The sequence below is a fragment of the Nanorana parkeri genome, unplaced genomic scaffold (assembly GCF_000935625.1).
Source record: "Nanorana parkeri isolate BGI_ZX_2015 unplaced genomic scaffold, ASM93562v1 scaffold178, whole genome shotgun sequence".
Lineage (NCBI taxonomy): Eukaryota > Metazoa > Chordata > Amphibia > Anura > Dicroglossidae > Nanorana > Nanorana parkeri.
Genome location: NW_017306446.1, coordinates 1,435,098 through 1,460,777, shown reverse-complemented (window position 1 = coordinate 1,460,777; position 25,680 = coordinate 1,435,098). Strand labels below are relative to the sequence as shown.

The window sequence follows — 25,680 nt, the reverse complement described above, 5'->3', positions numbered from 1 at the left end:
CTATAAAAGTAACGGTTACAAACAAGGTTAAATAATACACACGACTAAAAACATCTATAGCAAAAGGATTTTGCTTTAAATATACAAGAGAGTCCTGTCCTGAGCAGTTCATATTCTAGAGTATGCAGGAGTAAAAAATAAGAGGTAACGGAAAGAACATAATCATTATATAAACATACACACAAATACTTTTTTTTACCCCAAGTATATGCTACATGTACTTTGTCAGACAATGGCGGAGAAAGTAGTGCAGAATCAATAAGTTATATGAAATGTGACATTACACACCCGGCATGATAACGTAGGAGGAAAAAGCCATGGATCACTAGTGGAAGAAGCAGTGCTAGATCAGGAACTTATACATAGGCTGGCAGTGGGTGGAGAAGGAACTAGTCCTGAATCAGGAACTCTAATATAGGATGGCAGTGGTGGAGAAGGAAGCAGTGCTGAAAAACTAAGCTGTGCAAAAGGTGGCATTTTGTCCCTTGTCAGAGAAGGAAGCAGTGCTGGATCAGTAAACGGTCTAAAAGGGGACAGTGTGTACCTCCTTGTCAGATAAAAGAGGAAGCAGTGCTGGATCAGTAAACTGTATATAAGGGGACAGTGAGTTCCTTCTTAGATAGGAAGTGGAGGAGGAAGCAGTGCCGGCTCAGTAAGCTTTATATAAACGAACAGTATACGTTTTGTTAGATAAGGGAGGAGGAGAAAGTAGTGCTGGATCAGTAAGCTGTATATAAGGCAACAGTGTGTGTCCTACCAAATAGAGGAGAAGGAAGCTTTGCTGGTTCAGTAAGCTGTATATAAAGTGACAGTGTGTGTCTTATTAAATAGAGGAGGAAGCAGGGTTGGATCAGTAAGCTGTATACAAGACAACAGTATGTGTCTTGTCAGAGGAGGAGTAAACAGTGTCGGATCAGTAAGCTGTATATAAAAGTGACGGTGTAGGTTTTGTCAGAGGAGGAGGAGGAGGAAGCAGTGCTGGACCAGTTGGCTGTATACAAGGAAACAGATAATGCCTTATCAGATAACAGAGGAGGAAGCAGGATATGCCTTGATGTTCAGAATGATGGAGAGAAGAGAGACGTAGTTGTGAAGTTTTATTGCCAGATCATTAAAACATTTCTTCTCACAGTTTTGGAGAGGAAGACATGCGCCTGCCACGGGACCTGCAGGGTGGGAGGACCAATGTCTAGATCCAGCTCATGCTCGGTCTCATTGATCTGCGGTAGCACAGAGGACTGATCTGTAAATGAGAGAACAATACACAGATAAACTCAGACACAGAAGGAATACACGCTTCTTGTATGTCTGGTGTAGAGGTTTTCCATGAAATCTCTGCGGCATGGTCTGTGGTCTGTCAATTGGGTCTGGGCTTCTATCACCATCTTCTCATACATGCGTTTCCATTTGTGGCCCTTTACAGTAAACATTTCAATTGTGAAAAGCCGTCATCCTAATAAGCAAATCCCGACTTGTACAAAAAGGTTCAATCTTGGCCCACCCCCTCCAACATACAAGACTCCAGGATCCCCTAGCATGTTTAAGGCCATTAGAGAGGCTTGGTTGGTGGGAAGGGCAGCCCAGTCCTGTAGGGACACACCAATGATGTAGTGGCCGGTCGGTGTGTAGGGTAGTGGGCTGGATTATTAGAGTGCAATTCCGGAAAATCGCAGAAGAGATTATGGTTAAGTGTTTGACTATGGGATTCTCAGACGGAGCTAAAGCCGGGGTGGTCAACTCATAGAGACATGGATGAGCGAGTTTGGGGAGGAGAAACTTGACTGGCCGCACAGAGTCCTGACCTCAACCCCATAGAACACCTTTGGGATGAATTAGAGCGGAGACTGCGAGCCCGGCCTTCTCCTCCAACATCAGTACCTGACCTCACAAATGGTCCAACATTCCCATAGACACACTCCTAAACCTTGTGGATGCCTTCCCAGAAGAGTTGAATATGTTGAAGCTGCAAAGGGTGGGCCAACTATATTTTTAACACCACGAACTAAGACTGGGAAGCCATTAAAGTTCATGTGCGAGCAATGGCAGGCGCCCCAATACTTTTGGTAATATAGTGTATCTATGGTGGCTCAGATTGTGCATCATACAGAGTTTTGTGGTTCTCGGTTTCACCCAGTGCTGAAATCCTGGCACGTAGCATCTACGTCAGGTTCGGCCTCAAGCCATTTCTGTGACATTAAATATGAACGTATTGATCACTGGAAGCAGAGACTCACTAGCTTGCAGAGAGATGCACGGAGAGCTGTGCGAATGTACCCAAGTAGATGATACCCCAAGAGCCCACTGTTCGGTAGATGTGACAGGGGCCCTTTAAAAATTAGGTTTGGCTGGCCTGACCTTCACATGTATTCACATCTAGCTTCACATGTTGATCATTGTGCATTCTGTAGAAGAGCGGACGTGGCAGAGCTTGTGGAAATGACCCCCTTCTCCACAGTACGAGTGGCAGAACTAATCCACCACTTACACGAGCATAATGCCACCGCCAGGATGCCGTCTGCAGAGCATGAAGCTCTGTGTCAGATGGGAACAGCCCCGCAGGCTAATGTACCTTCTCATTACACGAGTCTAAGTTTTCTCCCTCCGGCTTCGCATAGCAGCTTCACTGGAGAAACACTTAATAACATATTGTGACTGTTCCGTACAATAAGGGAACATGCACAAGACGCCGCATCCCTGCGAGGCTTCCGAAATCAGAAAACACCTCTATGCTGGTGGGAGAGCGGCGTCTACTCCGATCGGAACAATAGAGGTCATGTCCGGGTACTGTGAACATTTTAAACGGGAATGCAAATGTCCCCCAACAAAGTCATCTCCAGCCTGTTTTAGCTTTTTCGCTATTTGTGCAAAGGGCGAGGGGGCATCGGTTGAGAATGTGGAGAAGATAGGTCGGGGCCAGGGGCTCCTAGTGGTTAAAGCTGAACTCCGGGCAAAAAAGCCCCTAATTTAAATATATTTCTGAATAGCCACATGGGATATAAATCCACTTTGTGCACACCAAATGCCTTTGCAACCCCAATTGTTACATTGTAAATGAAGCAGTGGCTGGGCCCACCCACTACAGGCTGCTTGCAGAAAACTACAAGAGGGGGCGGAGACAAGACCAGTCACCCTGCATAAGGAGAGAGAGCAGCAGTGGGTGGTCTTTATTAAGGGGGGGGCGGAGACAAGACCAGTCACCCTGCACAAGGAGAGAGCAGCTGTGACTGGTCTTTATTACAGGAAGTCTCACACTGCATTACTGCACAGATCTGGAAGAAATGCACAAAGCTCACAGAGATTCAAGAAGAATACACATGACTCTTGTATTAGGACAATATTTCCTTATCCCGGAGTTCAGCTTTAAGCTGTGAGATGACCATCTACATAATGCTCCGTTTACTCAGGGTTCAGCGTGCAAATGCTAGCTTGAAGAGCAGTGTGTACAGAAAGCTTTTAGTAAGATTTGATCGGCTTTCCTGAAGCCTTTACAGCACACTCCAGCTGCAGTTTAGGGAAATTCACACCTATATTAATGGAGGACCTGGATCTCACTTTAAAGAGACCCTGTCCCCACACCAATCATTTCAAGAAAAAAAAAAACATTTCTCATACATGTTATATGTGTTATTGACCTGTAAAAGCCTCCCTTGTGAGCAAGTCCAAGACAGCTGTTTGGTGCTGCCCTCTTGGATGTGGTGTCAGCAGCCCCAGTAAACACAGAGCTGTCAATCAAGGAACGTGCAATAGCAGGGGTAGGCAACAACGGCACTCCAGCTTTGGTGAAACTGCAAATCCCATATTGCCTCCGGCTCTGGGAGCCATGCCTGTGGCTGTCAGCAGTGGCGGAACTACCGCCGGTGCAGGCGGTGCGGACGCACCAGGGCCTCCGGCCTCTAGGGGGCCTATAGCCTGTGCCATTCTGCATTGCTGTAAATATGAGGGTTGCGCCGATAAACCGGCCGCCAAAAGATATCGGCCGGAAATGGCACTTTTGGCTACATGACAAAAGTGCCATTTTTCTGCTGATACAGCAGCGCATCCGTGCTTTCTTTCCTCCCCGCTGGGCGCTGCTCTGTGTCCCAGTGGGGAGGAGAGAAAGTGACAGCCGGCCGAGCGCTGCGGGAGGAGTGCGCTGTGTTTGTCGTTTTTTTTTTGGGGGGGGGGGAGGGGGGAATCTTGCACCAGGGCCCTTTGTTCCTTAGCTCCGCCACTGGCTGTCAGAATCCTGCAATGGCTCATGGGACTTGTAGTTCTGCAACAGCTGGAGTGCTGAGGTTGTCTATCTTTGCGCCATATAATATTCCCCTTTCCCCGCCAGGTACATAAAAGAGTATATAGGGAGGTTAAGGGGGCTGTGGAGTTGGGCCAGCATAGACAGTAATTAGACACTCCCAGAAGAGGAGAGGGCTATAACATGCAAGAATGGAGGGGGTTGCACTAGGGAATGAATGTTCTGGACTGGTACATTTTCAGCAAGTTTAAAGGCACAATGCAAGTGAGTAATAATCAATCACGGAGAGAAAACACGGCAAGCAAGCAAATGCTTGATTTTTCTGTGCTTTTACCTGCAATTTTTTAGTTTGATGACAGTCTTAACTTCCATTAAGACTGAAGCTCGTTGCCCGCCATTCTCCTATCACCTCAATGGCAAACAAGAGTGCTCTAATTTTACAAGGGGATGGCAACTCACTACTCCTCTCAAAAGCCTCCACCCCGATGCAAGCAGCAGGTTGGCCCTTGGGAAGAGTTATGCAAATATCAAAACGCCTTGATGGGTGGATGTCAGTCTGTAGAAGTGAATGTTTCTAGGCAGACTGCATTTGCATACAGACCGCCCTAGTTCACGTCCACATGATGGAAATAGGTGAAATCCAATGAATGAAGGGGCGGGGCCAAGGACAGTCCGGCTGGGGCAGAAAGAAAACTAAAGCAGCCACCATGTCTATGGACTGGTAATCTGCAATATATTTTATGTTTGTTTTTGGATTTAGGTATCCTTTAAAGGAAATTCTCTTTAATATACATCACAAGTGGTCTTAAAATATGGTATGTAAGCATGGCTAGACCCAGGCACCCAGGGCACATGCCTCTACCTGGGTCTACAGTGTATATATGTTGCCATCTGTCATGAAAGAGCCAAATCCCTTTTGGTTGAATTCTAAGAGAGTGTAGGAGGGAGGGGGGAAGAGGTCAATGAGAAGGAAGCCAGAAAGGATCAATCAAAAAGAGAGACAAGGAAACCTCATTCGTTGAGCCTCGATGTGTGGCATACGTATAACCTTATGGTCTAGGTACCGAGGAGTGACCCAGGTCATCTAAGATAACAACATCCCCAGTACCATCCCTAGAATGAGGGTTGCAGAGTGTGCCTGGTGCCCCCTTTATAGCCAGAGCATCCTAGGTTGCTAAGAGCCAGCTTAGGCGATGTGTGAGGGCCATAAACATCTCCCTGCCCTGCGATAGCAACCTGGGACGCTCTAGTCGGCCTCCCGCCCAGCTCCTGGCAACCAGTAACATCAGTGGGTGGGACACTGGGCAGAGCTTGGTCCCCATAGCATGCACCCTTATATGCCCGCCTCAGGTAGTGAAAAGGCTAGGCACACCCTGAATACCCCTGTCTATAAGAGATCCTGATGCACCTAATGTGGCCAGCTGGGATCTGCTTTGCTTATTCAATGTACAATAAAAATGTTTCAAGGTATCCAAAATACCGTGGAAGCAGGAAAGAGGACGACTCTTCCGGGATCTGCGGCGCGGCGCAGACTCAATGGAGGACGTGGCTTGGATGGGACCCCCGTCTGAGATCAACATTGTTGTCTTTGCGATTACGGCCTCTTTGATCTGCAAATAAACGCACATAATAAAGAACTCCAATAAAGAAGGCAAGGGTGTGCGATTGTCCAAATTAGGAACAAAATAAATACATCTATATTGCTGTATTTACCATTCAAATGTGATAATGGCATGGCCACTTTTTCTTTCATTGATTGCTATACTGTACACACACAAACAAAATTAACAGAAATGCAGATTGGTCACATGGAACAAAGTATGTAAATCCCTACATTTACCACCACTTCCAATCCATTACATTAAAATCAGTGTTCCAGATTAGGTGTGGATGATTAGAACCTCCTTATAGGAGTATGCAGGTGAAACTTGTCTTAGTTAAAGTGACACTAAACTCAGGAGTCATACCTTTAAAAATACATTCAAGTCCCTTAACAATTATCGAAGTATCTTATTTGTGTATCACTCGGCTGTAGATCCTCAAATCTCTGAATTGGTGCCGACACTGTCCTTCCTACTGGAGGGGGTTTACTTTTGTTCCCCATGGTCCCTGTGTGTGTTGTGAAGTAGTCACCGTTCCAAGCTCGCTCCCGGGATGGACTACAATCTCAATACAAATGGAGATTGTAGTCCATCCCAGGAGCGAGCTTGGAGCGGTGACTACTTTACAACACACACGGGGACCATGGGGAACAAAAGTAGCCCCCCTCCAGAAGGAAGGACAGTGTCAGCACCAATTCAGAGATGATTTGAGGATCTACAGATGAGTGATACACAAATAAGATACATTGACAATAGTTAAAGTGACATTAAACCTTCAGATTTTTCAACATAAACCAATACTGTAATGTGTGCCTCACTGTAATCCATGGTAGTTTCCCTTCTCTTTGCTGATCTTCCTTTTAAATCCTTCTCTCTTCTCATGCTAGGGGAGAACTGCCCTTTGCAGCTGAGTGCCTCTTCCTGTAGTGCTGGCTCAGGTTGTGAATAGACATGTGCGATTCGTTTCGTTACAAATTGAAATTTGTACGAATTTTCCTGAAATTCGTAAATTCGGAAAGCATCTGAAATCCGAATTGCAGTTTCCGAATTATATCCGAAATACGAAATTCCGTTAACGAATTTCGGATCTGAATTTCTTTGAAACAGGAACTAATATTACCCCTGTAAATGAGGTTGAACAACATGACAAGATTTTTTTTTTTTATCCGAAATACGGATCCGCTGCTGCTGAGAGTTGCATTACAATACAGGCAGGAAATACGAAATTCCGTTGATGGAATTTCGTTCCGTTACGAACATTCGTTATATATTGAAGTTAAAAAGCAAAATACATTTATATTGGAGTTGATGGTAGTTTTTTTTTAAATCCGAAATTCAGATACGGAATCCGTTAACATCGACTCCAATATTAACAAAGGTATTTTTGCTTTTTAACTTCATCATAACGAATGTTCGTAAAGTTACGAAAATGTGCCAAAACTAACGAAAATTCATATTTCGTACGAATCCGAATTGAGTTTCGGATACGAATTACGAAATAACGGATATTCCGAAACGGAACTAAACTAATTTTTTGACGGCACAGGAGTCTAGTTGTGAACCTGCACACAGACACCATGTATCCATTCCAGAGACACGGCAGTCTGCTGCAAAACAGAAGTTCTCCCCAGCATGAGAAGAGAGAAGGATTTAAAAGGAAGAGCAGCAAAGAGAAGGGAAACTACCATGGGTTACAGTAAGGCGCACATTACAGTATTGTTTTATGTTAAAAAAATCTGAGGGTTTAATGTCACTTTAAGGTACCTGAATGTATTTTTAAGGTTTAACTCCTGAGTTTAGGGTCATTTTAAACCTCTTTTCCATTGACCTTTGTGGTGTCATCATCCCAAGATCAAAAGTCCCTCATATATAAGGTTTTCAGTGCCTGGGAGTCTGGCAAGGGGTTTAAAAAGATTGCCAAATTATCTAAAACCAGTTATTGCACTGTTAGAAAAATAATCTAAAAAAATAGTATAGATTTTAAATTGACTGCTTTGTTGACTGACCAGACCAGCAAATTCAGTCGAAGAGCTGACCATTTGCTGCTAAAAAGTTTCCAAGAAGCCCAAAATGTAATTTAACAGGTAACTCTTACAACAGTTGGAATCAAAGTGAATTTATCTACAAATCAGAAAGATTGCACCAATCTAACTTTCCATGGTGGTGTGCCAGGGAAAAGCCTCTGCTGTCCAAAAATAACACTAGAACAAGATATCAGTTTATCTGTAAAATAGAAGTCAAGGCAACTGGACTTGCTGTATTTTTCTTGAAGACGTTTCACTGGTCATCCGACCAGCTTTCTCAATTCAGAACGACTTACAAAAAAATTATCGGGGAATAAATATGGTGAATGTCGCTCCAATTCACATAATCGGTTAGTCACAAACAGGTGTTGATTGTATTTGCATAATTGGAGTTTAGGAGGTGTTATTATTGCATATTTATTCCCAGACAATTTTTTGTACAAGTCCTTCTGAATTGAGAAAGCTGGTCGGATGTCCAGTGAAACGTCTTCAAGAAAAATACAGCCAGTCCAGGTGCCTTGACTTATTTTTTACAGATATACCATGACCTGGATGAATGAGAACCTTCACAGATAAGATAACAGTTTGCCATTGAACATATAAGCAAACCAGGCCTTATGGAACAAGCTATTGTGAACTGATGAATCAGAGAGGTTTGGTTACAGTAACAGTGGACATGTTGGGTGAAAACTAAATATAGCATTTCAGGAGAAGACCTTCATACCTATTGTGAAGCATGGTGATGGAAATGTTATGGATTGGGGTTGCTTTGCTGCTTGGAGGACCTGGACAGCTTGCAGTCATTGAAATCAACTATGAATTCGGCATCATATCAAAGTGTACTTGAGGAGAATGTGAGGTCATCTGTACAAAAGTTGAACCAGAAATGGATCTTCCCAAAACAAAAATGATCCAAAGCACGTTAGCAAACCCATCAATGAATTCCTCAAAAAGAAGTAATGGAGGGCTATGGACTGGCCTAGTCAGAGCCCTGATTTGATATCCATTAAAATGTTCTAAAAGGGGATTTGAAATGGGCAGATCATGAAGGAGAGCCAACAAACATCTCGACCACATGTTGATGTCAGAGACTGGTGGGGCAGATATGAAAAATGCCTGCAAGACGTCATTTCTGTTATACAGGATAGTGCCATCTTATTAAAGGTTAGTCAGCCCTAATCAGCCCCGTCCTCCCCTTAGCCATTACTTTTCTGCTAATAAAGTAAATTTTTTCCATTTTTATTCTCACTCCTTTTTTTTTCCAGGGTTGCATAAGGCCCCTTACACATTGAAGTTCAGCTTGGATCAGTCTGCCGGTCTTTCAGATCGGTCCAGACTGATGCCCATGTATGTATGGGAATGCGGATGTGCGTCCTTTTACATCTGCTTGCATTAGCATCTGTCTAGGTCCGGGTAGTAAGAGTGCCGATACTTTTGATCAAGTACTCGCAGATACCAATTACCGATACTTTTTCTTAAAAGGGACAGGTCACATTTTTTCTAAAGCAATACAAACTAATGCTTTAAAGTAACTTTCTTAATATTATGATTCGTGAGATGACGAGGGAGCATGATGCCGGCTTCCCGGCCAATCAGAATGCCGGGCGCTGTGTCATTACACGGCACCCGGCTTCCGGATTTGCTAGCTTCCTGACCAATCGGGAAGCTGGGCAGCGCGTCATTGCACGCTACCCGGCTTCCTGATTGGCCGGGAAGTCGGCTCCATGCTCTCTCATCACAAGTGACGAGAGAGCATGGAGCCGTTTCCTGGCTAATCAGGAAACTGGGCAGCGTGTAATGATGCGCTGCCCGGCTTCCTGATACAGGAAGTACTGGTGCTAGGTATCGGAGCATTTGGGCGAGTACGAGTACTCACCCAAATACTCGGTATCGGCACCGATACTAGTATCGGTATCGGTGCATCCCTAATATATATATATATATATACACACACACATATAAAATGATACTGTTGTTTGCCTTCACTAGGGACTCAGGGAGGGGCATGCACAGGATGCTCCTTAGATCCAGGGATGTCTTTCATCAGACTCGTATTAATTTGATCCATGTCAGACCAAAACTGTGGGACACTTCCCGTTGGCAATACAGTGATAGGGTGGAGAAAGAAGCTATGGCAGGAGGTGTTCAAAGCCTTGACCACTAATTGGACAAACTGAAAAGAAAAAAAAAAAAATGGACACCCACTACAGAAAACAACAGGAGGGGGCGGAGACAAGACTAGTCACCCTGCACAAGGAGAGAGCAGCACTGAGCTTTTTGCACAGCCTCACAGAGAAACACAAGCACACGGCTTGAAGACAGGGAGGAAGCCACAGCTTTATTCTCTACCTTATTCAATACAACAGAAAATCTACCATAGATATAACAGAATTTATAAACACTGCCATCTAGTGACCGAAATTGTATATTGCAGTAGTTGATGCAATAGACACAGTGTATTCTAGCAAAGACCAGTCACCCTGCACAAGGAGAGAGCAGCAGTGAGCGGTCTTTATTACAGGAGGGAGCGGAGACAAGACCAGTCACCCTGCACAAGGAGAGAGCAGCAGTGACTGGCCTTTTTTACAGGAAACTCCAAGTCTCACAATGGATTACTGCACAGATCTGGATGAAATTCACACAGCTCACCAAGATTTAAGAAGAATCCACATGACAATATTTGTTTAGCCGGGATTTCAGCTTTAAAAAAATCGGCCATAAAGTATAGTAAAACAACTTTAATGCCAGCTACATACTATCAGGGCTGTAGCTACCATGGGGCGAGTGAGGCACTCGCCTCAGGCGCAGCTGAGAGGGGGCGCAGCCAGGACCGCCATTGCGAGCACAGGGCGTCATGGAAACAGGGGTGCCAGGCGGCCAATACAGCCGCAGCTCGCCAGGGGGAAAATGGGCGGCACAGGCTCCAGCTTCTCCTCGGATCCCCGCTGCTCTCCCCCGCCTGTGTGGGCAGAGGCAACAGGGATCCAATGAGAAATGGAGTGCTTCAGCTGGCAGCTCTCTCCTCACCGCTCGGCCATCCTGAAGTGACAGCGCTTACTCTTACCCCCGCTGGCTTCAGCATTCAGGGTGGAGAGCGTGAGGATCAGTAAATATCAGTGTTATTTATCAATCCTCTGTGCAGAGCAAACACTGGAGTGATAGCTGATCACTCCAGTGTTTTTAAATAACTGGGGACACATAGTACTATGTGTCCCCAGTTATTTAAAAACACTGGAGTGATAGCTGATCACTCCAGTGTTTTTAAATAACTGGGGACACATAGTACTATGTGTCCCCAGTTATTTAAAAACACTGGAGTGATAGCTGATCACTCCAGTGTTTTTAAATAACTGGGGACACATAGTACTATGTGTCCCCAGTTATTTAAAAACACTGGAGTGATAGCTGATCACTCCAGTGTTTTTAAATAACTGGGGACACATAGTACTATGTGTCCCCAGTTATGAATGAACAGGAAGTGCTTTCCGTCACTTCCTGTTCGTGCGCAGCGTTGGGTGACATCACACATCTGTTGGGGGGGGGCACGATTTTCTGTTCTTGCCTTGGGCGCAAAAGGAGCTAGCTACAGCTCTGCATACTACATTCAATGTATTGCCATTATAAGGACAGCAGGATCCTTTTGAGGTTAAACATGTAATTTGCATGAGCTCCAGATGTGCAGTAACCGAGCGCTGGTGCCCGATTCCTATAAAACACAAGTTAAGCCCAATTCTAGAGAATTAGACTGGAATCTCCATGCCGGGAAGATGCTTCTGTCCGGCGTCTCAATTGCATTACGCCGACCGCTTGAGAGGCGCTCTTTTTTTTTTTATAAGACATTATTGGACGCAGAGGCACTAAATTGCTTTGAAGTCTGGAATCAATTTTTTCGTCTTTCAAAACACATTTCATCACTTTTTTTTTTTCCCCCGTTACAAAAATCTATTTACTCCCATTAAAGCTGCATTCTAAAACGGACGGGAAAACCAATCAGAGCCGGCGACAAGTCGCATGATACGGGTCAAATCCTTTTATCTCAGGAACTCCGGCTTACTGACCTGTAATAGGGGATTACAACAAACACCATTGCTCCTTTATCCCTTTTCTCCGCTCCACAGGAGCCAATGTTCACAGTGGAGCTACAGCGTCAGGGAGGAAGGGGAATTTAAAAGGAGCCTCCACCTCTGGATGACTTATCTGTTGACTTCCACTAGTTTTGCAATCACCTTCAATAAGGACTTTGATTTTTGTCTGTGTATCAGGTTGTTACTATATCCTCCGGTGGTGCCATTTCTTTCTATTCTCCTGAAATGATCTCCAAGACTCCGCCCACTACTTTTAAAGAGACCTGTCACCACATTCTGCCCTCCCAACTAGTGATGCACCAATACCACTTTTTTTAAGACCGAGTACCGATACTTTTGATCAAGTACTCACAGATACCAATTACCGATACTTTTTCTTAAAGGGACAGGTCACATTTTTTCTAAAGCAATACAAACTAATACTTTAAGGTCACTTTCTTAATATTATGACTCATGAGATGACGAGGGAGCATGATGCCGGCTTCCCGGGCCAATCAGAATGCTGGGCGCTGCGTCATTACATGGCGCCCGGCTTCCGGATTTGCTAGCTTCCTGACCAATCGGGAGGCCGGGCAGCGCTACCCGGCTTCCTGATTGGCCGGGAAGTCGGACCCATGCTCTCTCATCACAAGTGACGAGAGAGCATGGAGCCATTTCCTGGCCAATCAGGAAACCGGGCAGCATGTAATTATGCGCTGCCCGGCTTCCTGATACAGGAAGTACTCGTGCTAGGTATCGGAGCATTTGGGCGAGTACGAGTACTCGCCCAAATACTCGGTATCGGCACCAATACCAATACTAGTATCGGTGCATCCCTACTCCCAACTACACACAGGCAAGCAATCTGCATTAACGTTCTGTTAGTATATACAACATTATTCTACAAAGTAAAAAAAAAAAAAACTACCCCTATTTCTAAAGTATACATCCAAGTATAACCCAAAGGCACTCTATCCCCCCTTCTAAAACATATCTCAGAAGAAAGGTAAAAACACACAAAAAAATGTTGAGACCCAAATTTTTTTGTCTTTTACCTTTCTTCTGCAGCAAGAAACAGCCGGTATCGTTCCCTGTGACATCATCACCAAGCTTCTAAAATTCTTGCAGGGGCAGGAGCTGGGAGATCATTTCCTATTGACATAGGCATGCCCCCAGAACTACATCTCCAAGAGCCATTTCCCTACACATAGCGTATGGACAGGCTCTGGGAGTCAAGGTATAGCAGCAGTGTTTTACTGGGAAAGAAATCAATGTAAGCATGAAGAATATGACAGAGGGATGAGGACATTGCTAGGGCTGTCATTCAACCAGCGGTTTGACATCGCTGCTGTGGGATTTTATTGCAGCAAAGCAACTATTGCGAGTCTGAAGGGAAGGTTTGGAGCTTACTGGATTTCTGGCCACTCGATAGGTACTTTATAGACCTGCAGCTTTATTTTTGCAGGGGTAAAACACGGGGAAACACACTATTGCAGAGATATACTGCTCATGTCTTTTTTTTTAATTTGCCCAGATATACACACAAAGAGCTACATTTATAAATGTTGTTTACACATAAGATTCACACATAACTTTTATATACAAGACTCATACATTTCTCTAATTGGATTCCATTGGAAAAACATGAATCCTGGGTGAAAATTGTATGAATTGTACATAATACTTGGGATTACACCATTATTAAGCATTAGCTTCTCTAAAGCAAAGATAACACTTCCAGTAAGCCATTACTGTTAAAGTGACACTAAACTCAGGAGTTAAATCTTAAAAATACATTCAAGGACCTTAACTATGAACAACAATGTATCTTATTTGTGTATCACTTGGCGGTAGATCCTCCAATCATCTCTGAATTGGTGCTGACACTGTCCTTCCTTCTGGAGGGGGGCTACTTCTGTTCCCCATGGTCCTCCTGTGTGTTGTAAAGTACTCACCGCTCCAAGCTCATTCCTGTGATGGACTACAACCCCAATACAAATTAGTAAACTAACAATGAGATTGTAGTCAATCACAGGAGCGAGCTTGGCGCGGTGAGTACTTTACAACACACACAGGGACCATGGGGGACAAAAGTAGCCCCCCTCCAGAAGGAAGGACAGTGTCAGCACCAATTCCGAGATGATTGGAGGTTTAACAGCCGAGTGACACACAAATAAGATACATTGTTGGTAATAGTGAAGGTACTTGAATTTATTTTTAAGATTTAACTCCTAAGATTAGTGTCACTTTAAAGTAGGAATGTCCAGATACCAGTGCCGATATATGGCATTTTCACGAGAACTCCCAGGGTTTCAGAGGTTGCAGCTGGGACCTGGCTCTGGCGCTCCACCTCTGTCCTGAAATCATCAGTCTGTATTGTTTTAGAAAAACTGTCACATGACACTAAACAAAAATGTATCAGTACTTGAAAAAATGGCATCGGTGCATCCATAATTAAGAATATATATAACAAATTATACATTAAAGCAGGGATGTATGAATCCCAGGAGCCCGGTGTGCTCCTTACAAATGACAGCTGCCTCCTAGCTTTTTAATTTTTCCCCAGTCTAGTGTTGGAGCTGGAGAAGCATCTGTACTTGTACCGAGTACAGTGCTTGGTATCTGAACAAACATAAATGCATTTATGTTTGTATAGCGGAATACTATTTCAGTCCAGTAGATGGCAATCTCATCCTTCAGCAGAGGATGGAAGCGGAGATCCTGGGGACACGTAGGTAGTAAATTGCCGTGCGATGTATATCACGGATTAGTCAGTAGGAATTTTAGCAGTCAGTAGATGGTGGACTGCAGCACATACAAAGCTGGATGGGTGACAAAAAAAAAAATCCAGACCATCCCAATGACTAGACTGTGCAAGAGAGAAAGACCTGAGGATTTTCTGAAGCCTTGGAATTCTAAAATCAACAAAAGATGGCGCACGCGGAGCAGGCCGGGTCATGTCTGAGGCTTTAGAGGTTTATGCAGTTTTATCATTTGGGAATTAACATTTTCCCTTTATCCGGGGACATGGGGAGCTGCCTATGAAAAGGAAAGCTGGACGGTTACCAACGGCAAACACAACTCGGCTTTCATGGTCTGTTTATAACACTAAATACTCCAATTAGGATTCTAAAACCAAACTGGTAAACTCACAGAACACAGGTTCGGAAAAATAATGCCCCTTTCGGTAAGTGAGCAGTGACTGTTTATTATGCCCCGCACCCTTTAACAGTCACATGTGGAAGAAATGAGCAAGTCATAGAGGGGGGCACTAATATAACAGAACTGTCAATGAGCTTAAAGCTGAAGTTTAATCTGCTTACAGTTTGCCTTTCCTGGCTGCTCCTTTTTTCCTTATCATCATGCATGAAATTACTTATGCATGTTCATAAGTGAAAAGGGAGGAGCCAGGAAAGGCAAACTATAAGCAGACTACACTTCAGCCTATGCATTTTTATTGCATACCTTATTTTGGATCCAGTGTTATCATCACTGGGTCTCTGTGCTTCTTTATGCAATGTAGGCAGGTCACAGCTGGTAGGAGGGGGCTGGCAGGGTGCTGTACAAAGCTTTGTGAAACCATCACAGCAACCCCACCTTAGTCCTCCTCTCGAAAAGCCCTCAGCTCTGATGCAAGCAGTGGGCTGGCTTTTGGGAGGAGTTATGCAAATATCAAAATGCCTTTATGGGTGGATGTCACTCTGGAGGAGGAGTAGCCATTAGTATGCACACTGCATTTGCATACTGGCCACCCTAGGTAATGCCCACATGCGATGCTGAGCCTCTGATTGGAAGAACTGAAATCCAATGAAAGGGGCGGGGCCATGGGGCAGTAAAACTGGGGAGGAAAGCTAGATGATGCTGGTCGTCCTCCAGCTAGGAAATGAGGCGGGCTCTGTCTGGGCAGCTTCTAATGCACATTATGAGAAGTTCACAGTGTGCAGTGAAATCAGAGAAAGCAATTCCAGTCCAGGAGAGGAGCCGTTACTAATGTGCAAGACTTAAGGGAAGGCCGGAGGTCAGATATAAGACTGAAAGGGAGGACGGAGGTCAGCTTTAATTAATATAGTGGTGTCATGAATGATTGGACTATTAAAGAGTAGCAGCACATACAAGAAGCAATCTCTGAGCATTCCCTTCCTGTAATCATACAGTGTTAGACTGACAGCTAGGGTTGTCACCTTTTGTTCAAGCGAAACCCGAACACTCTAGCGACGCACGGCCATTTCTTTCTTTGGAGAATGAGTCGTGGCTTATTCAGATGTAAATAGCGCCGCCCATTCATATGTAAATATCACAGCTGAGACTATTTTCAGTGGGGAGCCAGTAGTCCCTATCTTAATTTTGGTTGCCCGTCTCCCTGACATCTTGTGTCCGGGTTTCTGCTGCCATGAAACCCGGACACAGCATTCAAAACCCAGACTGTCCGGGTGAATCCTGTACAGGTGGCAACCCTACTGACAGCACCGTGCCATGCAATAAAAGCTCAGGAGTGCCAACCTTCTCTCTTCCAGTCTGAGCCCTGCTCTGATGGAGATGACAGGAAACCAGTAGACAGATGTTTATATGACGACATGTTTAATACATTTAAAGGGTTAAGTGGACGCAGAATTTTTTACTACTTTCTACTTGTATGCAGCTGAACGCAGTGCAAGATCACTGAGCGCTATGCAGTGGCGTGCATGGGCCCATAATATACAACATTGCTGCGTTCAGATCCATAAAACAGCTACGCGCTGTACGGACATGAACCCAGCATTCTTTATACACCTGTCTGTATGGGATCCTAAAGTGTACCTGTCATCTGTACAGAGCAGGTAGCATTCTTGTGGCTTAGTCCACAGAGAATCAGAGAAAAAACAGTCACCTCCTTAGTACACTAGACTAGATGAGTAATATTTATTGTGGCAGGTCTCAAAGTGGAACTCACTTTTTGGCAGGCAGCTTGGGGGCAGGAAGAACCCCCATTGGGTTTTTACTGTTTGACCTGAACAGGAGACGAGGACAAATCTTCCCAATGGGGACATTGGTTTAATGGCAACTGTCAAATGTGGAACTTCCCAACACTATGCAGAGATTTCCTTTTACTAGCCGTTGTATCTCTATGACAGGAGGTAGAGCCTTACAGCAGTTGTAAAGTCTCCTCATATCCTCTCCTGTTATAACATCAGCATTGTAATAGGAATACACACTGGAGCCGTTTCTGATAATACAATCAAAGCTTACATGAAAAAATCCCTTTTAATGTAGTGAGTGCAGCCTTCCATCTGCCCATCACTTCCAACAACTTCCTGGATTCCCAGTGTGCTTTGCGTCTCTTTCCCTGCTGCTTGATGTGATATAATCTCCATTTCTCAATACTACATATCCCATCATGCATTGCTTCCAGCAAGCAATGATGATGTTACATTGTTCAGACGTTGAGTTGTAGTTCAGAAGGCGGGCTCTGTGAGAGTGGTGACACCAGAAGTGCACATTCACAGGGCTGATGGAAATGGTGTCACTGCATTGAGGAAGTCCATCCTATGGTGCACTTTTAGTTTACAATCTACTAGATGGATCTGGATATTAGGAGCATTTCTCAATACTACATTAGGACCATTTCTCAATACTACATATCCCATCATGCATTGCTTCCAGCAAGCAATGATAATGTTACCAGGGACACAGACCATCCATAACTCCAGCATGAACAAGCGACCATTGCCACAACCCCAGACAACACTGTCATTGCCGTTACTTACGTCACCTAAAATTGGTGGAAAAAAAATTCCAGCACAAGGGGCGAAGGGGGTTCTTCACAGTAAGATCAGTTAGGGTCTGGAACTCACTGCCACAGGCGGTGATTTCAGCAAATAATGTGGAATTGTTCAAGAAACTTTTGGACGATTTCTTAAGGGACCGTAATATACAGGGGTACAGGTACTCCTAGAATGAGATCCTAATAGGTTGGACTTGATGGACTAATGTCTTTATTCAACCTCAAATACTATGTAACTTACTTGATCGTTCACCATGGCTGTATTTAGACTTGGCCTGGATTTTTTCGCAAAGTGGGTGACCAGAGGAGCTAGAGAGGAACGCTGTGAAGGAGCGAGAGAGAGAGAGAAAAAGAATAAAATGATATTGGGGTATAACCATAACATCTCTAAAAAGAAATATACAGAGTGCACCACAAAACACAAAGTACCCAGATGATCTTCATTATACACTAATTAGAGTGAGGGCTTTCTGACTCCTTTAGTCCCTTCTCACAATAACCTGGATGGGTATACTGCCTTGTTGGGTCCCAAGCCCTACTCAATAGAAGCCATGGTTTCCATGCAGTGCACTGATAATGATCAAAAGTTAAACTCTCTTGTTGGGTCCCGAGCCAAACTCCATGGAAGTCATAGTTTCCATACACTGCTATGATGGTGGCCAAAAAGTGTGAAACTCTTTTGTTCGGTTTCAAGTCCTACTCAATGGAAGCCATGGTTTCCACTCACTGCATTGATGATAGCCAAACAGTCTGAAACTCGTTTGTTGGGTCCCAAGCCGGATGATAAGTCTGAAGTTCTCTTGTTGGGTCCCAAGCCCTACTCCATGGAAGTCATGGTTTCTATACACTGCTATGATGGTGGCCAAAAAGTGTGAAACTCTTGTTGGGTCCCAAGCCCTATTTCCATAGAAGCCATGCTTTCCATACATTGCACTGATTATGACCAAAAAGGCCAAAACAGCTGTGTGCAGTTTGTAAAAAATTGCCCTAAAATATTAGACTACATACCATTGGTTCTGGATGTGCATCTGGCCAAAAGGGCATATAGGAATTATTTGCATGGCTCCATCCACCTTACTGAAATAAGGACTCATCCTCTTACTTTTGGGATAGGAGATGGAATGAGACATTTATACCCTCTATTCTAAGAAGACTTTACTGCGCTACTACGTTATAAATTAAGTCTGACATGAAAATTGCAGAAATTGCTCTCAACTAGATTTTATTCAAGAGACATAAGGCTCAATTCACAAAGCTAATAGACCAGGATGAGGATCCTAATTCTCAAAGAAAGTGTTATCCTCTGCAGTGTCCAATAAGATAGGAACATTACAGTCACATGGCTGACAATAGAATGCCTTAGACTCTAAACTCTAGGCAATTGTATGAATATGCATATAGGATTTATATGCCCGTTTGTAATTCTGCAAAGCAAGTTTTGTGATCCTGGCACCCCTGCTTGACGCACGGCCAGAGCCTGGACCTCTACTGCAACAGCAGCGTGGCTTGGTCAGCCAGTCTACTGGTTTTCCAATGAAGGAACAGAACTGAGTTGTTGTAAGCTCTGCTCACTCTGCTCTCTCCTCCTGTAAGCTCATGTGTCCTGCAGAAAACCATATTGGCTCCTAGTACTGTGCCAGTGTGCAGAGATAAAAAAGACAGGGAGGCCAACAGAGACAAATTCAGGATGGAATATTAAATCCTAGACTAGAGTTTAACTCCTAATCCACTGCTGAGCTCAGTGGTTCCTCCAGCCAACCCAGACATCACTATAATGTCAAGTGAGCACGTAGGGACTGGTGAAAAGAACCATTGAGCACAGCATGGAGAAGAGGAGACTGGCATTCCCAGAAGTGTTCATTTCTCATCTTTCATTAAAGGGCATGCCCAGGTATTACCCAAATGTAACCCCAAACCTACTCCCCTTCTAGATCAGATCCACGCATTATTTTTACAGTTTTCATATAGCAAAAAACTGATTTTTAATGCCCTGTAACATGATCACCAGGCATCTACAGTGTCTGACCCTACAGCTACTGGGTGGTCAGATCCTACTGGCATAGACACACCCCCAGAATTACATCTCTCAAGAGCCCTTTCCCTACACACAGTGTATGGGTAGGCTTTGTAGGAGCCAAGGCAGCAGTATTGTTTTGCTAGGTAAAATAAATCAATGTAGGGAACAGAAAGGGGTGGGGGGTAGGTAGCATTCTGCAGTCCAGCAGGCAGGGCTGACAACCACCAATCAGGATTTCAGTCTAGCAAAGGCAACTGTGCTGTCGGTGCAAACAGGAAGTTAGGAGCTCAATGGATTTCGGGCAGATCAACAGGTATTTTTCTGATATAGTAGCTTAGAACAAACACGGGGAAATGTACTTGTCTTGCAAACATGTACTAAATATGATTTTTTTTTCCCCCTGGCCCAGGCATACGCTGTCTGAAGATGAACAAAAAGAGAACTTATATCCACTTCAGATTTAACAATAGGCCCCTCAAACAAGTTACCTAGCAGACCACAAGCCAACGAGTCTAACGTCTTCCGGTTCGATGCAAGACAAGAAAGCTCCGTCCTTTAAGACAACATGATGAATCATTTCAATTAAAGTAGTTGCTGCCACATTATGGATTTTGGATACCTTATTAATAGGCGCACTTTGATATTTATGATTTCCCGGCAATCCTTTTGCCTACCGTGTAGCAGCTCTCCTGTTCCGGCACCTTTGCGGACGCCGCTAGAGCGCGCTGGCACACAGTGGCCGGGCGGCCACGGGGAGCACCTGTTTGATGATTTACGAAAAAATGTATGCCAAACCTGCAGGAGCCCGGTGTCCAAATAATGAACATTTTATCGATGCCGGGCAATTTGCTGACAAATGAAGTCAGAGCGGGCAGCGTCTGGCATTAAATAACCGCTGACCTCTTCTTACCCGGACGTGACAGAGAGGGAGGAGACCTGGAGGACAGAAGCTAATATTTACAGTGTGTAATTGATGGATTTACACATTGTATCTAATGCAGAGATCATGTATCAATTGTGAAATCATATCTAGTGGTGAGGTTACAGTATATAAGGACAGGGCAGGCATCAGAAGGCAGCTGGATAATGCGCACAAATCTACTTATAGCTGATAGCTAACATTTTTCAATTTAAATAAAAGAACAACCCCCCCCTCCCCCCCCCCCAAAAAAAAAAAATTACCCCACACAAGCAGATAAGACAAAAGTATTACAATAACAATAGTACCAACAATTAAAGTTACTGTCTCCTAAAAGCATGCAGATGAGGGATAATTGCAGGCCGCTCTGATACGGGTAGGTACCTCTAGGGTGGAGTCTGCACTTGCCAAAAAGGCCTGCCCCCTTGCATTTCTATTGGCCCTCTCAGATATTGGCCAGTGAGGCAGCCTAAGAATAGAGGAGCCAGGAAGGAGCGAGCAAGCTTTGACTGTCAGAACAGCCTACTAGTATGCGGCCATATTGGCAGCCATGTATAGGCACATCTAGCTGCCCAGGTTTTATTCTTGCAACATGATTTTTTTTGTATGTTCTATAAAAAGTATTTTTGTATTCTGGAGTTGAGTAGAAGTCAAGGTAGCTCAACAGGGATGCAGGTGTTGATCTTATGATCTTGGTTTGGTTCTAGAGACAGAGCCTCTTTAAGCTCCATGGCCTCCTGGAACCAAGTCCTTCCCTACTAACACTTACAAATGCCAGCACATCAACCTGGCATTTGACCAGACTGGGGGACGGGAGGGGGGGCATCACCAGTAAGCAATGCTTCATCAGCAATTCTTTCCAGCATCACTACAGCCAGAAGGAAGTGAGGTGGACTGATGCAGTACAGCAATGCCTGGGTCAAAAAAGGGAAAATTGAACTAATCCACAGGTAAACTGTACTATTTGTTTGCAATTGAATGCTTTATTTTCATTGGACCTTTAAAGGGTTAAACTACCCAAATGTGATTGTTAAGTTATACATGGAGTCTGGTGGACCAATACTTCTTACTTTTCTGGAAGACTGTAGTGCTGAGCTTGAGGTTTTGAGGCTATGGTTCTTGGCTTTGCCCACCTTGGACTCTCACTTCTCCGGATACAACAGGTGAGTCTTACCCCTCTTCAAGAGGGAGAGTGTGGCCCCCTCAAAAAAGCCATCTACCAAAACCTAAAAGCTGGCACTTTAACTCTGTGAGAGCTTGTGAGGGGTGGAGAGGCAATCTTCCCTTAATTACATGAAAAGTGAATTAATATAGGATTAGGATTAGTTATTTCTTAAAAATAATGTATTTCTTGGGAGTTGCATTGTTCATTTTTGGAAAAGAGGAGCTGAAGATATTTTATATTAAGGAGAGATCACGCAAGAATTAAAATATATGTCGGGGCAAAATAAAAAGTATGCAGTATACCTTTGCAATAAATGTATCCATTTCCCTATGTTTTACCCGGCAATTACAAAAAAATACCTGCCACTCCGCTACTATATCCTGCTTTTGTTTGACAACACACAGCAATTTTTTGGAATGAGTGGTGTCAGCCCTGCCCTGGTTTATTTTACTTACTGTAACTACTCAAATCCTCAAACTCTCCATACCAGTGCAACATAGATATGAAGGAGTGCATTTATAAACAATTTGCAGAGCCATTTGTTTCAGCAAAATTCTGTGAACTTTTGTTCTGTGCAAATGAAGGCAAAACACATGGTTTTATTATATTTTCTTTCCAAGTCGAATATCATTTCAGGAAAATACCACATTATGGCCACTAGATGGAGCTGAGGAGCATAGGAAAGATGCATTTCCTATACTCTTTAGCTCCATCTAGTGGCCATAGTGTGGTATTCCCCTCACATGATACCATTAAAAGGAGAACTATGAGGTGAGTGCTTTTCACTTATCCTCATAGTCCTAGCCGATCTGTGACAATGAGACTGTCACAGGTCGGCTCAGTAGATCGGGAAGTGAGCGAACACATACCGGCGTTCACTCCCCTCCCGATCCTGTCACGGCAGAGAGCCGTGACAGTGGAGGGGCTGGATTCCCTCCTCCCCGCTCCAATCCTCCATCGCTGACTGGCGGAATGGACGGGGGAGGGGGCGGGTACAGCTGGCTCTGCCTCTAGATAGGCAGAGCCAGCAGTCACTCACGCAGCTGGGCGGATCCAGACATAATTGTCGGGATCCGTTTCAGCTGCGGCATACAGCTCGCGGTATACTGAGCTTAGGGTGACGGGAGGACACTAGTTTGTGTCCGCACGTTACCCTAAGGAGAACTATGGGGAAAAGCCCTAACCCCATAGTTCTCCTTTAAGAAGATTAATATTTGCCTCCATTCACACAGAACGAGCGTTTATGGAGTTTCGCAGGATAAATAGCGCTGCAAATCATTTATAAATACATCCCAAGAAGTCAGTTGTAGTCAGCAGTCCAAGAAAAAGAGGGCTAATTAGAGTGCCTGAGATAACATGGGAAGTGTGCTGAGGACAAAAGGACAGCTCTGAATTTCTGACATGACCTACTGGTATTTTTTTTTTTTTTACTTACCAAAGAGATAAAATAAAATGCTTCCAATTGTATATTTAGTAGCCCAAAAGGGAGAATCTCATTTTTAGAGCAGGTCCAATAAAGACAGTAGGTGTGGTGGGAAGTATTCAGAAAGATCTAAAAGTCTCTGGTTGGGACTATACAAGTTCCCTTCACAGGCTCATTAAACTGTCTGCCAATTCCTACTTTAAACTGAACAGCTACTGAGCTCTAAACAGAATTTGTCCACCTTTGGGACCATCACACCATGGCCATGTCCATCAGACCATGGCCATGCCCATCAGACCATGCCAATGTCCATCAGACCATGCCAATGTCCATCAGACCATGGCCATGTCCATCAGACCATGGCCATGTCCATCGTGTCTCAGGCTTACCCTTCTCTCCCGTGGCTTTAATTTTACAGGTCTTCCAGCCAGATCGTCCAGATCCTAAAAGAACAGAAACAGGAGTTATATGTATTGTATTAGTACAAGACAGGAAACTTTGTATCCTTCAACGTCAAAGAATTCTAAAAGTCACCAAAGGAGTTAGGTCCAGGAGCCAGGCCTTAGAAATGGTACTCTGGACCAATTCTTACAATGGGCATTGCCAAGCCATATGAAACAGACAGCAAAACAGAGTTGAATCACTTTGCAAGGGGCTGACATATTAATAACTGCAACATATGTAGCAACCGATTCTACTATAATGTTGTATCAGACGACACTGACAGTGTTATAGTTTGTGTGTGGGCGCAATCTAAAAAGCACAACTGTTCCAATAAATTCCCATTTTCCCAAGTTATATCTTCTAGAAGGTGCTGCAAGTACCAACAAAAATACCTGGTGATCCTGCCATGAATCTAGAGAGCTCACAACTTCCTGTAGTGAGGTGACAACACTGCCTTTTGCCGCACTGAAATCCTGAGCAGTGTTGTCAGGTCTGCATGAGTTCACCTCTGCTACACTCTATGCTTTGCTATGCTCTGCTATACCAGCACCCCCCACATAACGCTCAATACTTGCTCCCCTCCCATAACGGCCAACTGCTTTCACCCCCATTCATTGTATTTTAGTACAGCAGAGGAAGCCTTGTCATCCCACTGCAGGAAGTTAGGAGTGGACTGCATTTCTGGCAGTATCATCAGGTGTTATTCAGGCAAAACTTGGAGAATTGAGCATGTATTGAAGAGCTGTGTTGAGGTTTTTTTAGATTTTGCCCACAAGTCCACTTTAACTATTGCATTTATTCAGAGAATTTAAAGTGTATGTGAAGCCAACTTTTTAATTTTACTTTTAGATAGAGTGAGGAAGGGTTAAAATGCCCATCAGGTTACTTCTTGATGTGTGTCCTGCCTGCTGGGTTGATTTTCCTTTACTTCCTGTCCTGGAGGCACAACAGGAAGTAAGAAGAAATCTCTCCAAAAAGGGAACAGGATATCAATCTTTGAGAGTTGTCATAGGAACATGTTGTCACCATTGGAAGATTTTCCTCACCTCTTGCTCTGTTGACAACTCTCAAGTTTTGGATTTCCCCTCACTTTCCTCTGCAACGGTTGTTAGTTTTGGATGGAGCAGGAAAGGGATAGAGTCTAGGGATTAGCTTTGGGTTTGGGTTGACTATGAGTTCAACACGAACTCAAGCTGTTCCCAGTTTGCCAAACGGGAAAACTATATGGCTGTTCACCCGCCCAGCAAACCACTGCCCGTGTCCTGGCAACCGATGACCCCATGCAACCCACACAGCGTCACTGGTTGCTAGGACGCTAGTGGTTGGGCTCCACAGACTTATTGATTGCTAGGATGCAGGTGGGTACACTAACAATGGACACTATGGGACCACCAGCGTTTTAACAACCAATGACACTGTGAACAGCATCATTGTTTGCTAGGATGCAAGTGGGTCCACCATATCAACCTATGAGGCTGTGGGGCTGCCAACATCTTAGTAAACAATGACACTTTAAGGCCTGCACAGCGTAATTGGTTGACTGGTGGCTGAGCCACACAGTGTCATAGGTTGCTAGGATGCAGGGAGGTGCACCATAACCACCAATGACACCGTGGGGCCACCAGCTTTTTAGAAATGTATAATGCTTTGTGGCCCGCACAGCGTCTTTGGTCAACTGGTGGCCGAGCCACACATCCCAATTGATTTCTAGGATACAGGTGGGCGCACCATAACAACCTATGATGTTGTGCAGTCACCAGCATCTTCGCAACCAAAGACGCTGTGCAGTATCATTGGTTGTTTTGGTTGGTGAGCTGCACAGCATCATTTGTTGCTAGTATGTGCACCATAGCAACCTATGACACCGTAGGGTCACTAGCATCTTAGCAACCAATGATGCCTTTTGGCCTGCACAGTATCATTGGTTATTTGGTGCACAGCATCATTTGTTGCTAGTATGGGAACCATAACAACCTATGACGCTGTGGAACTGCCAGTTTCGTAGCAACCAATTATACTGTGTGGCTGGGC

At 44.4% G+C, this 25,680-nt stretch overlaps 1 protein-coding gene across 1 annotated transcript in view; it reads right to left on the bottom strand.

Annotated features, from left to right (window-relative positions):
- LOC108785772 (rac GTPase-activating protein 1-like) overlaps positions 1 to 25,680 on the bottom strand; it is a 43,312-nt gene that overhangs the window by 8,451 nt on the left and 9,181 nt on the right. Inside the window, exons 5-8 of the mRNA XM_018554912.1 lie at positions 23,595 to 23,648; positions 17,923 to 18,003; positions 5,712 to 5,841; positions 1,131 to 1,243 (exon numbers count right to left, since the gene is read on the bottom strand). Of these exons, the coding sequence (XP_018410414.1) occupies positions 1,131 to 1,243; positions 5,712 to 5,841; positions 17,923 to 18,003; positions 23,595 to 23,648 (378 nt within the window). The remainder of the gene's footprint in view (positions 1 to 1,130; positions 1,244 to 5,711; positions 5,842 to 17,922; positions 18,004 to 23,594; positions 23,649 to 25,680) is intronic.